We start from the raw sequence: 17,776 nt of genomic DNA, 5'->3' as shown, positions 1-17,776 counted from the left end.
GATCAGTCAGCAAATGTGGCCTTGAGCTTTTGGTTGCCTGTCATGTTTGTTCTTCAGTTCAATCCCACTCTGACCCCTCTGTTTCTGTTCTCTTATGCTGTTGCGATGAAGCTCATTGTAAGGTTAATAACAGCACCTGATCTTTTCATTTAGATGCTTTGTAACCTTCTTGAATCCACATTTACTGCAACCGTCGCATCAACAGACTCCTTTTTTTTTCAGATTACAAATGTTTGTGGTCGTTCTGCAAATTCCATTTATACCTCCTCTTGACTTTTTTTTTTCTTTCTTGCCTCTAACCACACTTGTTTGCTGTTATACCATTGTCCCTTCTATTACTTGATTTTGCTTCCTGTGTGATATGTGCCTTCCTTTTTTGTTCTTCCTGCCCCATTGTTTCTTTGTACAGTTGTCACATGACTGACTTGAATATTTCCAGCACTACTAAGTATTTTATGCTTCTAACATCTCTTCTCTTTTTTTTTGTATAATGGTTAACATTGTTTCAATTTGGCACTTTTTCGTTTCCAACAGGCCAGGATCTGCGTGATCTGGTTGTAATTCTCATTGCAGCTGTGCTTTCTTCTGATTATAAATTTGTAGATCAGTGTTTTGTCCCAAATATATATTATTCCTAAGAGCAATTGCTCAAAAGAAGCGATGGAGTTATGAAGGGAAACTTTTTTCCATGGAGTGGGTGGTTAAGATCTGGAATACACAGCCTGCGAGGTGGTGGAGGTAGGTTCAGCTTGGTGTTCAAGATGGAATTCAATTACCCAAAAAGGAACAAGGGGAAAGGTTACGAGGAATGGTACTTGAGTGTCTTGCTCATGGTGGGCCAAATGGTTGTTTCCTATGCTGAAATAAAATTTTGTGATTCTATCACTTAAGGGTATTGTCTGCATCATATCTTTTAATCTTTGCTTCTCCAGAAAGGTATGGGGTTATCAAACTATGGGAGGATGTTTACAGAAGAACCTGGAGATAGGACTGGGGAGGACATTGAGTCCACGTTGCACAAAATATCCATATGTTTTGAATTGTTTTAAAAGAATTGTTGCATTTGAACTTTTTCTACCTCCTATGCAATGAATGATGCCTTTAATTCAAAGGGTACTTGCATCCTACCTTAGACATTGATTTGAAGAGATTTTGTAGTGGAATCCATCAGAAGAACCAAATCCTTTTGGCACTGGATACTGATTTCATAGATATCAATTAGGAACTGGAAAGCTGTGTTTTGTTTTGCTTTTTGTTCTTACATAACCAAGAACTGAGGAAAAACTTTGTATCCCACTTATCATCATCCTCCTACAATCTGCCAGCAGACTGAAGCTTGAACTTTAGGCTTTTATGATGTTTATAGTTCAGTCCTGTGCTATATGACAATAATTTTGCATTTTATTTTCCCCTTCATAACATCATTATTTTCTCATCTTCTACAAAATCAACTGAATGTTTGATCCAGTTTTAGCTGGCTTGATGAGCAATTGAGTATTGAAGACAACTGGCACTCTATTCGTGTCTCAGTACTGTCAGCATGCCAGTGTCAGCTGAATTGTGTCAGATGGATTGGCTTTAGAATGGAGTTAAATTGAAGTCTCTAAGTTTACCCACCGAAGAAACCAATCTGTGAAATGAATTTCTGTCCATGTTAGAGGCAATGGTAAAAGTTTAAGTTTCACTTTGTTCAATTTCAAATCATTTTGAGTTCTATTGGGTCCAAAATGAAATAGGTAAAGTGGTTAAGTGTGGGGGAAGGAAATTAACAGTTTTTTGTCTGTTATAGGTAACAAACTGTGCGCTGAACTCAATGATTTATGTACAACAGAATAAAGCTTTAATGTCATTAGTAACTCTAATATTTCCAATAACAGGTATCTGTCATCTTGTGGCATTCTAATGAACAGAACTCCGTTACTCAAGACACCAAGACATTGCCCTATACAACAAACAAACTTTTTCAACCTTGCTGGGCCACTAATAAACAAGAAGAAAGAGTATTCTGAGAGACGAGTAATGGGGTTCGTGGTTTTGATGTTGTCTAAGATTTATTTTGTCACTTGTATGTCAGTTTTGATAGTAAATTTGAATCTTAATTTGTTTTAGGTTTTCAATGCTGGAAATGTACAATGTAGTGTCTGGTGTTGCTGACTACAAGCATTTTGTACCATGGTGCAAGAAATCAGACATCATATCTAAACGCTCTGGGTACGCTAAAGCTCAGCTAGAAATAGGATTTCCACCAATAGTTGAACGGTACACTTCGGTTGTGACTTTGGTGCGACCACATTTAGTTAAGGTAATGTTTCAATGTTAAGAATTCTCTTGTGTATTTAAAAATTGAGTTGGATATTTTTACACAGTTTGGAAATCTTACTTTCATGGGTTTTCCTTTCCTAATTTGCTCCTTGCCTCTTCACTTCCAGAGGTGTCGATTCCTCACTTGTGACAGGTTGCCATGTGCATGCTAAACTTAATGGCCTGTTGCAGTGCTGTAACTATATTTCGTGATTCCAGATAATGATCAATCTCCAGCACATGGCCCAAATCAACCCTATTCACAATCCTTCATTAGTGCAGTAACTCCGAAGTCGCAATCACCAGCAACTCTCTTTCTTTTCAACTGCCTGCTCTATCGAATGACTGCATATGGAAGCAGGAGCTAAGATCAAGTACATCCACCACGATGCTCCTTGCTGAAGCAGGAGAATGGAGACCTGTTGTTATACTCTTATCACTTACTAACCGTATCAGCACAGACTGGCAATCAAATCCAGAACATCTCTAGTATGCATAATTCAGTTCCCCACTGAATTAAAACACTGAACCATTAGGGAAGCTTAAATTTTCATATGTATTTAAAAAAAAAAAAAAAAATTCAATCAAGAAAGTCTTAATTTGAACAATAATCTGATGTTTACTTGTATGTCAAATTACCTAAATTTACCCCATTTTTTTCTAAAATGGGTGACCTTCAGTAAGTTGAAGCATGCAGTGTATAATTAAAGGAGTTTAAGCTAATACTGTGCTTAGAAATCTAAGCGTGGGCTACAGGTTGATAGGCACTGCTATCCTCTATCTTTGGTAGATTTCTATTCTCTTTTTTTCCTAGCTCTCGTTCTTGAGCTCCTTCTGCTGAGTTCCACCCTCCAGTGCCACAATTATGTATTTGACAGTATATGCTGGTTTTTACAACTAAACTTGATGCTATCTATACTCGACTGTCAGGAAGATTCACTTCATAACAGAAATCATTGGATAGTCATCAAGAATAAAACCTAGACAGTTCTTCCCTCTTCCAACAAAGAATGGTACAGCCAGTTGTACTAATCCTATGCCTGTATAAAATCAGCTAAATCAGAAATGCAACTTGAAACCACCTTTCCTATATGGCTTAGTATCTCCTTCTCTGCTAGCTTAATTGTTGAACTTTGACATGTACCAGAAAGAAGAAATTAAATTTAACGCTAACTTATTTTACACTTCCCTTCCTCCATTGATAACACTGACTGCAGTGATGGGTTGGGACCAGATCCAAGGTTTCTGTCATTCACAGAAGCAGCAAAATAAATCTGAGGGGTGTCTTGTTTACTGTTAATTTTCCTCCTTGCCTGCTTGTGAGGAATACTCTGGTCAGATCCGTTCCACCTTGGTGACACAGTTGAAATTTCCCTCTATGAGAAAGCATAATTGTAAACTGTCCAATCATGCTGCAGTAATTGTTCATGTGCAGCAAAACCTGGACAACAGCAAGGCCTGGACTAATCATTGGTAAGTAACATTGCCAGGCAAGAATGGCAGAAATTCCCATTTCCATTGAGTGAGATTTAATCGTCATCCCTTGACTTTCAATGACGTGAACGTCGCCAAAACCCCTCTTACCAACACCCTGGGGACATTGACCAGAAACTGAACTCGACCAGCCGAATAAATACTGTGGCTACAAGAATAAGTCAGAAGCTAGGAATTCGGCAGCCAGTAACTGTCCTCCTGTCTCCTCAAAGCCTGTACACTGTTGAAAAGGCACAAGTCCAGTGTGTGGTGGAAAACTTTCCACTGGCTTGGATGGCTGCTCATTCCAAATATGCTGTGAAGAAGCTTAATACCATTAAAGGTAAAGCTGGAATCTTGATTGGCACCCTGTCTGAGACCTTATTTCCCTTCACCACTGAAGTGCAATGGCAGAAGTGTATGCCATCTATAAACTGCACTGCATTTTCCCATGTGGGTTCCTTGGGCATGCTGAATTGAATGGCCTCTTGCAGTGCTGTAACCATTCTGTCATTCCTAGATACTGGTCAGTGTCCAGCACATAGCCTAAATCAGCCTTATTCACAGTCCTTGATAGTGCATTAACTCCAAGGCATAATCACCAGCAACTCTTCATTTTCAACTGCCTGCTCAAGCAAATGACTGCATATGGAACAGCACCTTCCAAAACTGCAGTCTGTCACCTAGAATGACAAGGGTAGCAGATACATGGAATATTGCCATTCCTTTACTGTCATTTGGTTAAAATTGTGGAACTCCTTTCTTAACAGAACAGTAACTGTCCCAATACCCAAGTGTAGCAGCAGTTTAAGAAGGCAGCTCATTACCAATTTCTCCAAAACAATTGACCATTAATGGTGGGTCAACCAGTGATATCCATATCCAATTGTAAAAATAATGTTATGTGTACATTGCATCTTGCTTGCCGATCACCATTTTGCCTCCTACCAAACCCCATCTCACTAATTTTCTATTTATGCAGCTTAGTTAGTGGACAGGAATCTGATTTTTTTTTTCAGGGTATTCTGTATCCCACAAATATTTTTAAAAGTAATTTTGGCTGGGAAAAAACTGTGTGGATTGATGACTGGGTGGGGCCTGTCACTTGTTTCATAGGAGCATGCTATGTAGACCATCAAGCCCACTCTGCTATTCAATACGATCATAGACAACCCTCTATCTCAATGCTGTACTCCTGCTCTCTTTCTATAACACTTAATGCCTATAGTCTCTGGAAATCTCAGTTTCTTTTCTAAACATATCCTGTTTCATCTGCAAATGTGACCAGAATGAGTGAGTCAGTTATTTCCATTTTCTTAAAGCAGGTTTCAGTTGCATAGTGATTACAGCACTGGGCTGACCACCTAAGAACCTCTTGTATGATTAAATTCTGAAATTTTGTAGCCTGGCATATTTACTTGGATAATGTGACTACAATTTGCATATGTCGAAGTATTTCATTTAACGTGAAGAATCTACTGAATTGTGGTGCTTATTTTATCACATAACTAACATTATTAAACATTAATTTCAGGCTTCTTGTACTGATGGGAGACTATTTAATCATTTGGAGACAAATTGGCGATTCAGTCCTGGGGTTCCTGGATATCCAAGGACCTGCACTGTTGACTTTTCGGTAGGTTATGAGACTTGCCTCAAACTTCATTTGTTTTAGATTGACTGTAACTTTTACTGACTAGAAAAAAATCTGTTCATTCCTGTAGTCAGTAGAACAGCTGATTTAACACCAGTTGTTGTGTTTAGTATTTTCTAACCTGTTGTATTGTCCACATTTATTAATTAAGGATATTTTTCCTTATTCTCCTATTAATCTTGTTTGGGCAAATCAAAAGTTGACTTTATGCATTAACTTAAGAGAAGAGCGAGAAAAGGCCATCAAATTTATCAAGCCAAAAGTGCAGCTTACATTCAATTCACCCATGTTCTAACCACATTATAATTGTTGGGAGGCAACATCCAGAGGTGCAAATGCATTGTGAACTTCAGACTGTTAATCAAGTACCAGGACCTTGGCACGCTTCACAGAAATCACCACCTTCAAAAATTATCACGTAGTGCCCTCATGCTCTCTTGCAACCCTTGCGCAAGTGGCCTTCATTGCATTTTATGTCTCTTCTTGGAGTTTAATGCCAGATTCTCTTGGAAAAAGACTTGCATTCATAGTGGATCATCTCTCAATTCAGGACATTAACATAACTTTTAGGAATGCTTAAGGGTTTGTTGAAAATCCCTTGCACAAGGAGCTCAGGAGCTGCTGAGTGCTCACTTTGGCAAACAGCACATCATCTGCAGCTGTTGCTTATTCATCATGGATAGTTTCTCTATAATTTTATTTTGCAACTCCATTGCCATGTACTAGTTAATTTTTCACTAAGACTGTAGTGCCTAATTTTTGTTTTTGCTGTTGCTCCATCCCATAAGTTTAATGTTGGATATCTTTTAACTTCTTTTGCAGATATTCCATAGAATCATACAGTATAGAAGAGGCTTTTCGGGTGTGAACTGACAAAAAATACTCTAAATCTACATTAGTTCCACTTCCCAGCAGTTGGCCTGTAGCCTTGAATGTGACAACCTTTTCGGTTACTCATCCAAGTACTTTATTAAAAGTTGAGGTTTCCCTTCTCAACTGCCCTCCTGGGCTGTGCATTCCAGGTTTTTACCACCCTCTGATTGAGGGCGTGGGGGGAACATTCTCAAATGCTCTTTACCACCTGTCTTTCATTATGCCCCTTTTGTTATTGATCCTTCAACTAAGGGGAATGGCTGCTTGCTATTCACCCAATCCATGCCTTTATCCAACCTCTCTTCATGACAAACTGCTTCATCCCAGGCAACATGCTGATCAATCTCCTCTGCACCTCTTCCAGTGCAATCACATCCTTCCTATAGAGCGTTGACCAAAACTGCAGGCCCACTTCTTCAGCTGTGGCCTTACCAAAGTTTTGTACAGCTCCAACATGACCTCCCCTACTTGTAATCTATGTGAAGACTGATAAAAGCAAGTGTCCTATATGTTGCCTTAACTACCCTATTAGTCTGTCCTGCCACCTTCAGGAATCTGTGGACAAGCATCCCAAGATCCCTCTGCTCCTATGAGCTCTATAGTGTCCTGTCATTGGTTGGGTACTCATCTAACAGTTTTATGCAGAATTGTAATTGTAATTGTAATTGTAATTGTATTCTCTCAATTTGGAAATTGGTGGTAACAAGATTATCTTTGTCATAAAAGCTGTTCAACTTGCATAGGTGCCTATTTTTATTAATGGAAAAGATGAGGAAGAATAATCCCTCACAGGAGAAGGAATGCCTAATATAACTGTCAGCTGTGGCTTGATGGTGATACTCTTGTCTCTGAATCAGAAGATTGTGAATTCATGTTCCACTGTAGAAATTTGAGTGCACAATTGAGGCTAATTACAGCAGTAATGAGGGACTGCTGTGCTCTGGGTGAAGTGTTGTCTTTGGCTCCAAAATTAAACAGGTTTGCTCTAGTGAACACTTAATATAAACACAAAAACCCCATTGTGCTCTTTCTAATTCTTGGGCAATATTTTTTGGTGTCATGGTCAATGCTTATTCTTTGATCAGTGTTACTTGAAATGGATTTGCCTTTTGTAAAACAATTAATTGCACTTGTACAACGAAAAACAGAAACTCCTGGATAAACTCGGCAGGTCTGGCAGCATCAGTGGAGAGAAAGCAGAGTTAATGTTGAGTCCAGTGACCCTTCTATAGAACTTTGTTCTGAAAAAGGATCACTGGATTTGAAATATTAGCTCTGTAAATATGTCCACCAATTTCTGTTTTTGTCAGATTTCCAGCATCCAGTTTTTTTTTTTTGTTTTTTTTTTAAAATTGTGTTTACTGAATATTTTTAGGCTTCATGAAACATTTGACTTTCTTCAAAGATACTGATTCTTTTGCTTCTGATTTCTATCACCTTGCTGCAGTTGAGATATAGGATAAGTGCGCAAAGAGTGTCCTGAATATCAGAGGCCAAGGGAGGGGATTCAGACATTTGGGGCAAGACTGCTGAACACAACGATCAAAGTTGCAGTGATTAAGAAGCACAAGAAGCCAGAATTGGCTAAGTAGAGAACTTCGAAACGCAAATCTTCTGGCATTGCAGGCTAGGGAGAGGGTGAAACCCTAGAGGGATTTTTAAATAAGGTTGACAATTTTAAAATTTGAATTATTGGTGGTCTTGGAGCCATTGTAAGTCAATGAGCTTAGGGGTGATGGATAAACATAATTTAGTGCAAATCAGGGATAAAAGGAGTTTTAGATGTCCTCCAGGTTCTTGCATCACAACAGTGACTGTAATCTGAGGTATAGCTGAAAAGAGCCTTTAAATTGTTCTAAGATCTGTAAATGGTGTTTGATTGTGCATTGGTGTTGTCATGTTCGCTGAAGGTTGACCGCCATGGATATTCACCTGTCCTGTGCTGACCTTCCATATTTTCTCATAGGTCAGTTGCATCCAGGCCACTGTATTAGTCATTTTTTTTTTCTATTGTTTCCTGTTGTGTTTTTGGTTGATCTTTGATAATTCTGTCTGCTTATGATGTGACCAAATAGATATAGGATCTAAGGATAGATCAGAGATGGTAGGAACTGCAGATGCTGGAGAATCTGAGATAACAAGATGTAGAGCTGGATGAATGCAGCAGGCCGAGCAGGAAGGCTGACATTTCAGGCCTAGACCCTTCTTCAGAAATGACCCTTCTGAAGAAGGGTCTAGGCCCGAAACGTCAGCCTTCCTGCTCCTCTGATGCCGCTTGGCCTGCTGTGTTCATCCAGCTCTACACCTTGTTATCTAAGGATAGATCAGGGTACTTTCCAGATGGTATAAAGTTGAATACAGATGTCCAAAGTTACTTGGGGGTTCACATGTATAGATCTTTAAAATATCACTAACAGGTGTAGAAAATAACCAAGAAAGCTAATGAATGCTGGCCTTTTATACCTAGAGGACTGGAGTATAAGGATGCAGAAGTTATGCTGCAGTTATACAAACCCTGCTTATGTCCTCCTTGAAGTACTGATAAGATCTGAGCACCTCCCCTTAGGAATTATATAGAGTCATAAGAAATGTACAGCATGGAAACAGACCCTTTGGTCCAACTTGACCATACCAACATGGATTAAGAATGAATGGGAAGATAACCAAGACCGTGGTGATAAAGCAGAGACCTAATTCTGGAAGTGAAAATTGGTGTAAACTGACAAGTCCAGGAACGTGTGGAAAAATTCTCATAACTTGGCTAGATCACATGATGTTAATTGCCTTTTGGATTTTAAATTTGTATTAAGTTAAACAAATTAGTTTTCTGTACTGTTCTCTGAGGTGTAAAAGAGAACTCCATTTAATCTTGTTTTCTTACCTACAGATTTCTTTTGAATTCCGTTCTTTGCTGCACTCTCAACTTGCCACTGTTTTTTTTGATGAAGTTGTTAAGCAGATGGTAGCAGCGTTTGAAAGAAGAGCAAAGAAAATGTATGGTCCGGAAACCAACATCCCACGAGAACTTATGCTTCATGAGGTGCATCAAACGTAAATAAAGGTTGGAAGGAGCCGTTGTAGGTCCCCTTTAAAAAAAAAAAAAAGTTGTATAATTTATTTATTAGTGTGGTGCTTTTCCACATATGCAAATGTGGGAGCGATTTTCTTTACCTACATGTATCACTTGATTTTATAATATGACACTGTAATCTTCTTGGAAAGCCCCTCTGGCAAAGTGTTACATATATAGAAAATGCATTATATAGATGCAAGTATACATGTATATAAAGTGCAGATATTTCAGCTGTAACTAAATGTAATTTGTCCACATGTTGTGGTGCATTAAGCTGGACTGGCTGCAATAACTTGTTTTAACCTGTGCAGATGGAGAAGGCAGCCAACCTTCTATTTATGAAGAGATATTTTGGGCTGTTCAGGTAACATGAGCAGTTAAATTTTAGTGTCAAACACTAATTCCAGAAAGTCACATTATACATTCAAAGGCTGACAGATTTTCATGTAATTTTAAGCTGTATGCCTTAACTATTTTCTGAAGTCTGTCTCCCCTAAGATGAATGCATCTACAAGTCCAATTGTCATAACAGCTTAATATTTAAGTGTTAATTTATGGAAACAAAATTCATGGTTAGTCTCAATTTAGTGCTACATTCAAGCACCAAGAACTCTTAAAACCTTGTTTTAAATGTAGATTAACAAATGAAGATATCCAATACAAGCAAGATTTCAGCCTTTCTCCTTTGCCAGTCTTGCATGGCAGCTTGTCATGTTCTCCAGTCTTTGCCAATAATGTGCAAGTGCAACGTGAGTTTGTTTCCTCAATAATTCTAGCTCCCCTCCACAAAGGACTAAAATTAATCTTCTGAACTCAAGCCTCTTGTATGACATTGAAATCTTTGAACACATTGTCCTCTCCTTTTAAATAGTCCACATTAGAAGTAGCATAAGTTTCTATTTGCATGAGTTAAACCTTTTTTTGTACTGGTTACACCTGTGTGTGTTGGGTCAAAACAGGGAACACTCATTCATTTAATCATGGATGAAAGTGTGCACATGTAAGTACTGTGAAGTATTAAGTCATCTTTGGGCAGTTATAATTTAAACTGCCCACATATTCCATAGAAATTAGCTCCAGTTTGTAACTGGGACAATAAAATTATGCTGTATTTATGACTTAATGTTATTTGTGCCTCATGATTTCACTGTAAATTACTTCCAAATAGATGAAATACTACACTAACAATGCTTATTATTCAACCTAAACTTTATTAATAGCTTAATCAGCATCTGTAGGAAAGAATGGGTGTGAATAAGAGAAAAGGTTAGTAAGTTTGCAGATGACAGTGCTGGTGTAGTGGACAGTGAAGAAGGTTCTGAGATGTGGCAGGTGGAGTTTAATTTAGACAAATGGAGGTGCTGCAGGAATTCCACCCTTAATGGTAGCATCATGGGTTGTGCCATGTGTAGGTGCCTAGTTCCTTAAAAGGTGGAGTCATAGGTGTGTGTGTGGAAGGCATTTGGTACACTTGCCTTTATTGGTCAATGCATTGAGTATAAGAGTTTGGGATGTCACATTCTAGCTTTACAAGACAGTGGTTAGGCCACTTTTGGAATACTGGGTTCAGTTCTAGTCGCCCTACATAGGAAAAGTGAAACTTCAGAGGGTTCAAAAATTTACAAGGATAGTGCTGGGAGTGGAAGGTTTTTAATTATAGGAGTAAGCCGAATAGGCTGGGGCTATTTTCCAGGGTACACTAGAGCTTGGAGAGGGGTGACCTCTATCCATACCCCACCTGATTTTATAAACCACATCTTTTTTGCAGGTCCAGTGTGCAAAACTACAGGGCATGTGTTTAAAGATAGTGAGATTTTAAACAGACCTGGAGGGTAACTTTTTAACTATAGTACATGCATTGAATGAACTACTAGAGGAAGTGGAGATGGTAATTACAACACTTTAATAGGCACCTGGATGGGTATGAGTAGGGAGTGTTGAGGGATATGGGTCAAATGCCAACCAGATGAAGTTGGACCAAAAGGGTCTTTCCATGCTGTAATTTCAAAACCCATTAAATGTTCCATAGGGTATTGAGGTATGTATAATTAAGTTGTCTATGCTCAATCTGATCATTTTAATAGCAATCATGATCTTCTAGAAAAAACAATTTTATTTGAAACTATTAAACTACCCCACAAGTCAAAATGTGATAGCCATCTGTTTTATTTATGGCAATATTACATGATATACTCACACTGCACTGGAAAGAGTACAGATCAGTCTGGTTTTTCACAGAAAACCTGCCTTGATCATTTAATTTGTTACTTATTGTCAGCACAGTACTGTTACCATAAAACCAATGAATTTCAGGTGGTTTACACTTTCAGTACTCCAAGGAATGTACAAATGTTGATTTTTAATTCAATATAAAATAAGTTACAATAGTACTGACAGAGGGCAGTAAACAAATTGCTTGAGATCCAGCACAGTCCAACATGGCTGCATTAACTTAATTAGAAATATTGCAATAGAGCTATTGTCTGTTCAGCCTGGTTTATATTTATTCATCTGGTAATCTCCTAGTGGAAGCAGCCATTCAATTGACCATATTAACATGTCAGTCACTTTTCATAGGAAAAGATACAAGGAATTAAAACATATCACCACCCATCCCTGCACCACCCATGCCACCCATACCCCCCATTCCTTGTGCTTTGTCATCCTTTGGGAGCTCTGTGACTACGGTTTCTGCTGTTGCCAAGAGAGAGGCGACACCAGCTGCATCCAGCAAGGCAGTCCTCACAACCTGCCAAAAAAAACAAACAAAATTTAATCAGTTTATATTCCATTCAGAAAACCGCAGCGATTCAGTGCGGATAAAGAGGGTAACTTAATCCCAAACAGTGTGGGGTGGGTATTTTGAAGTTTAGGAAACTTTGTTTTTTCACAGAATGTGGGCATTATTTGGCTAGGCCAGCATTTAGTACTCTTCAGGATGGTGGTGATCTACCTTGAACCACTGCAATAATGGGGATGCCAAGGTTAACGAGGGAGTTCTAGGATAGAAGCAGTAATGGAAGTTAAACAAATTAGCTTAATGTTGTCAAAAGCACTCAACTCTTTCCCCCCCCCCTACTGATGACTCTAGATCAGAGTTTCTCCAGCCCTCTTCATACTTGAGAGGAAAAGTTCTGTTCAGTCTACTACTAGTCTAAGTTTTAAAGAATCATATGGGTTAGTGCTCCAACTGTAATTACTTTTCTGCAGCTTTTTTAACCTATTCCTTAATGTCAAATTCACTTCAGACAGCTTTCGTGCCCTCAAAACTGCCCTTATTCGAGTTTTTAAAAATACAAGTCTTGAACTCACCTTTCTACCTTTGAAAAGTTTCCAATCCTTTTGTCACGTGGTTAAGGGGCCTGTATACCAATCCAAGTGGGATTTATCTTAAATATTTCTCAGCTCTATCCAAATCACTTCTTTACCTTGTTTTCTTGAATATGGATCATAGCACAGACATGCCTGACATACGCTCTTGCACTCTGTTGCTAATGACCCACAGCAAATCAAGGGTCTACGTATCTACAGAGACTTAGTGAAATGGAGTATTCTTAGATGGGCCATAAAAGAAATAGAATAAAGTGAAAATCCAGAAGCTATAGAAATATTATATACATAAACAAGGGATACCTTTGTGGGATCAATAATTCCTTTTTCTACCATCTTTACAAATTCCCCAGCCATTGCATCATAGCCAATCTCTGGTGGACTCTGTAGGATCTTCTCCACAATTAAGCTTCCTTCAACTCCAGCATTTTTGACTATTGTAATAGCAGGTACTTTCAGAGCTTTGCTAACAATGTCAATTCCTATAGAAATTTAAACAAATCCATTAAAAAAAGTGTACACCCTGTTTCATCATTATCCTCCACAAATATCAAGTCACATGCAACTTGCTCAGTTCTAGGTTATTAAGACTTCAAACTTGAACTAAGTTGTACACATGCACAGCTACAAAGTCACAGTCAATCTTAATGGAAGATGACAGGACAACAAACCACAGTAAATAAATGAGGGAACATTTAATAATACTCAATGTAGGCCATGGATTTTACAGATGCAGTGTTGAACTAGTAAAACAAAATCCAAATCAAGGACAATGTTTCCTTTTGGAGACGGTTATGCTAATATCACCATTTACCAAAGCCCCCAAGACTGGAGGTGACAAGCTCAAGTCGGATCAAATTGTAAACTTGGATTACTGTATTCTCACCTCAAAATAGGCAAACACTTGACTCCAATGTAGGGTTAAAGGACTTAAAAGGCTGAACAGGGTGGTCTTACCTTTGATAAGATCACCTTCCATTCTTAACTTATCAAAAGGATACTAGGAGGATGTTTCCTCTTGTGGGAAAATCAAACTAGGGGCACAATTTAAGAACAAAAAAAAGTTAAGAGCTCTGAAGCGATCAGAGGGCCATAAAATGTGGAAATCTTCAGAAAACAGGAGAGACTGGGTCTTTAAATCAGAGTCGGGTAGATTCTTGATAGACAATGGACTTTTGGGAAGTAGATGGGCAAATGGAACTAAGACTACAAACATCACCCATAATCTGACTGAATGGCAGCTCAGCCTTTAAGGACTGAATTACCTACTCCTGTTCCCCCAGCAGCATGTTCCTAATTAGGTATTTTAAAGACCTGTTTCTTGTAGCTGAAAATGAACAAACAAGAGCTAAATACTGATGAACTACTTACCAACTTTTTGGTCTTCGTTGACTGGTTGAAGATCACCCAATGCTGGGATGCACCGCAGTAGAGCACATCCACCACCAACAACAATACCCTCCTCCACAGCGGCTCGAGTAGCATTAAGTGCATCAGTCACTCTGTCTTTCTTCTCATTCACCTCCACGTCACTAGTACCTCCAATCTAGATCCATAATTCAATGGTTAGTTCAATACACTTTCAACCATAAAATAAGTCTCTTCCGTCACTTTTGTAGTTAAATCTAAGACTGTTGACTCCACAGGTCTATAAAATGGCATGAGAAGCAGCTTCACAAATTAAATGTGGCAATCAATTGAAAGTAAAGGCTTGCAGCTCTGAGTACTCTTCTACAGGAAGCTTCAATGTAACCAGAATTAAGAAAGAATACTTCAGAAAGATAGTTAACGGTCAAGTGTCATTTAAATTCAGGGTTGGAAACAATATTAACCATGTCATTATTAGATTAAATATGCAGCTTTCAAAGTTGGTATTCCAGCCACATTAATGTAACCACTTCCTTAATATTTTCATTAAACCTTGGTTTAGAAGCACAGTTGATTATTAATGCCATTTTTTGGTATTAATGTTGCTCAGTGCAGCTAAGCCAGCTTAGTTCAAACCAAATACATTAAGACCTATCTGTACACACATACATGACCACACCACTTATGCATACGAGTAGTATGTCTACAAATTATTTACCTTTAATACTGCCACACCATCTGATAATTTGGCCAGCCTTTCATTTAGCTTTTCCTTCTCATAATCACTTGTCGTAACTTCTAATGTTTCTGTGATTTCTTGAATGCGCTGTTCAATGGCACTCTTGTCACCCTTGCCTTTCAACAGCATGGTGTCATCTTTGGTGACTACGACTTCACCAACTTTACCAAAATCATGGGCCTGGATATCCTCCACATTCAGTCCAAGTGCCTCATCCCCAAATACCTACAAATGTTTACACAGACACTGTATTAAAACAGAGGTCCAAATCATAAATTTACTACACTCTACTAGCAGAAAGAAAAATTCTAATTCCAAAGTAAATCTTTTACTCTATTTTACAGAATGTCAGTTTATTGAAATCCTCAAAAAATACAAGTTTATCATTTCCTCAATTTATTGACTGTTCAATTTAGATGTGCACCAATACACAAATGTAAAAAGCACTTAAAATGTTAATTATAGATCTATTACTTGGACATGGAAACAATGTATAAATTTCACTTTCCTGGAACAAAAAAAAAGTCAATACACTCTTTACACTATTATTTCATTCTCTTCTAAAGTTCAGGTCCCTCTTACTGGCTATCCTTTGTGCTTGTCCAGATGAGAGAGGTAATTATACAATCAATCATAGCGAACTTAAAGCCCAATTCATTATTTGGCCACATGCTCACTTTCCAACAAAAATCAGGGATCAAACCAGACAGACAATGCATTTGTCACAAACCTCAGCAACACTGATCAATATTGTAAATAAAAGAGTATATTTAGGCAAAACGTTCCACTTTTTACTACAAATATTTAGTGTATTTATTACATACTATCAAAATATGATCATAGCACACTGGTTTAGTGGTGGGTAAAAGAAAAACACTATACAATGAATTATAATCTACCATAACTTTCCCACTTTAAAATACAGGGTTACACCCTAATTTTTCATCCCTCTCTGCAGTTCTTTATAGTTCCATCTCTGGTTAAAAAAATACAAAGAGTTTGTAAAATGGGGCTGTTTTATTTAGGACTGAGGAACGATGGATGTGATTTGACAGAATTTTAAGACATTTAAAATTATGATCGAATGGATCTTTACAGATAGAAAATGTCTTAATGTTTAAAAAGGAGAAGAGAATAAGGGGACAAAAATATCCTACACTGATCTTTAACTTAGGAAAAGAGGGGAATGACAGGACCGAGGTACGGTAGTGTGTACTACATAATTAGTAATTGAGACTCCAAACATTTATGAAAAGGTATGTGATCAAGGGAAATGAACTATTGCTCGAACAAACAGATTGGATGGGCTAATTACTGATCCACTATTATTGCACACTGTTTCAAAATGACAGCAGAGGCCAATTCGCATCATACTTCCTCAAAACTGAAACCTCGGTTTGCATAATCTCCACATAATTGAAATCAGACTTTAGTTCCCAATTATGCTGGCAAGTAACTTCCATCAATTTTAAAATCAAGTTATGGAGCTACCTTCTGGAACAAACTTCAATTTCATTTAATCCTTTATGCTCATGCTTCACGGCAAAGGCCATTGCAATACCACTGACTAAAAACCTAGACCACTGCATTTCCTACATGTTTGTTTATTTACATTTGATACTACTCACTGTACCACCAGTAGCAATGGCCATGTCCTTCAGTTGGTTCTTCCTGTTATCACCAAATCCAGGTGCTTTAACAGCCACAACCTGCAAACCAACCTTCAATCTGAAGGAGAAATTGTATATACACAATTAATAGTTTAGAAACAAGCATTTTAAAATAAATAAATGCAAACAAGATAGAAAATTATTGAACCAGAAATACCCAATGTTTTTGAAAACATTTAGCAAACTTGAATTTTGTTTAGCTAGAAAGCAGGTGCTTGTCATTCTCATTAATTCCACACACAATTCATCTCAGAGATAGTAAGAACTGCCGATGCTGGAGTTGGAGATACAGTGCGGAGCTGGACGAACACAGCAGGCCCGGCAGCAGAGGAGCAGGAAAGTTGACGTTTCAGGTTGAATTTATGAAGAAGGGTCCCTACACGAAATGTCAACTCTCCACAATTCATCGCACCTTGTTAATTGTTTTATACAAACATTAGTTCTGATTTTTAACCCAAAGATAATGTGAGCACATATTTACAAAAGTATGTTTAAATTTTAGTTTGTAGGTTTTTAATTGACTGAAGACATTAAAACGAACCTATTCAAAACCAAGGTGCTGAGTGCTTCTCCATCGATGTCTTCAGCAACGATAACTACAGGTTTACGGTGTGCATTGGCAATCTCTAAGGCAGGTACAATGGACTGTACATTTGAGATTTTCTTTTCACTAAGCAGAAGGTAAGCATCCTGGAATTCACATTTCTGACCTATTAAAAAAGTGAACTAGGAATAAGTAACATTCTTAAATTATTAACATATCATCCAAACTATTGATGAATCCAGAAGTGAAAATGCCAAAGACTCAAGTTCCGATATAAAGAGTTGAGAGTTCAAATATTAACAAGAGCTGTTCTTAACCTCTGCTTTAGTGGGGTGCAAAGATGGAAATGGCAGCCCAGAATAATCAGCTAAGCCAAAGCAAAAGTTAGCATGAACGGTTGCTCATAACAAACGCATTAGACTACTTTCTTTACGTGTTTCATTCATATTGTAAAGCCTACCTATGTCAACAGTATCCAGTTTGAAGTGCAGACCACAAACGAACAAAGGCATGGTAAAGACTAGGTATCCCTCGAGGCTGAAATGGTTCTTCAAGACCCATTTCTTGACGGTACAAAGACAGAACACTTGGCACGACACCTGGAGATGACCTTTAAAAAATCCTTTTGGAGTTTTCACATGGTGGCAGTATGGACACTGTTAGCGAGGAGTTCAACCCAGCAAGATATATGTTTTTATGTTCCCAACCAAGGCACTGTGTCTCTAGGAGGTGATGCAGTTCTGACTTGCAG

The 17,776-nt window shown here is 38.1% G+C and overlaps 2 protein-coding genes across 2 annotated transcripts; one reads left to right on the top strand and one right to left on the bottom strand.

Annotated features, from left to right (window-relative positions):
- Positions 1-1,052: 1,052 nt before the first annotated feature.
- Positions 1,053-10,492, top strand: LOC109921000 (coenzyme Q-binding protein COQ10 homolog B, mitochondrial). The gene is made up of 4 exons (XM_048593534.1): positions 1,053-2,024; positions 2,110-2,302; positions 5,309-5,410; positions 9,189-10,492. The coding sequence occupies exons 1-4, from the start codon at positions 1,903-1,905 to the stop codon at positions 9,354-9,356; spliced, it is 585 nt and encodes a 194-aa protein (XP_048449491.1). The 5' UTR covers positions 1,053-1,902; the 3' UTR covers positions 9,357-10,492.
- Positions 10,493-11,522: 1,030 nt separating this feature from the next.
- Positions 11,523-17,226, bottom strand: LOC109920982 (heat shock 60 protein 1). The gene is made up of 6 exons (XM_048593533.1): positions 17,023-17,226; positions 16,440-16,539; positions 14,791-15,036; positions 14,076-14,250; positions 13,008-13,186; positions 11,523-12,123 (listed from the first exon to the last, which is right to left on the bottom strand). The coding sequence occupies exons 2-6, from the start codon at positions 16,461-16,463 to the stop codon at positions 11,968-11,970; spliced, it is 780 nt and encodes a 259-aa protein (XP_048449490.1). The 5' UTR covers positions 16,464-16,539; positions 17,023-17,226; the 3' UTR covers positions 11,523-11,967.
- Between the last annotated feature and the right edge of the window lie 550 nt (positions 17,227-17,776).

Source organism: Rhincodon typus, unplaced genomic scaffold (assembly GCF_021869965.1).
Source record: "Rhincodon typus isolate 14 unplaced genomic scaffold, sRhiTyp1.1 hic_rhity00003044, whole genome shotgun sequence".
NCBI classification, from domain to species: Eukaryota; Metazoa; Chordata; class Chondrichthyes; order Orectolobiformes; family Rhincodontidae; genus Rhincodon; species Rhincodon typus.
This window is presented reverse-complemented; position numbering and strand designations above follow the sequence as displayed.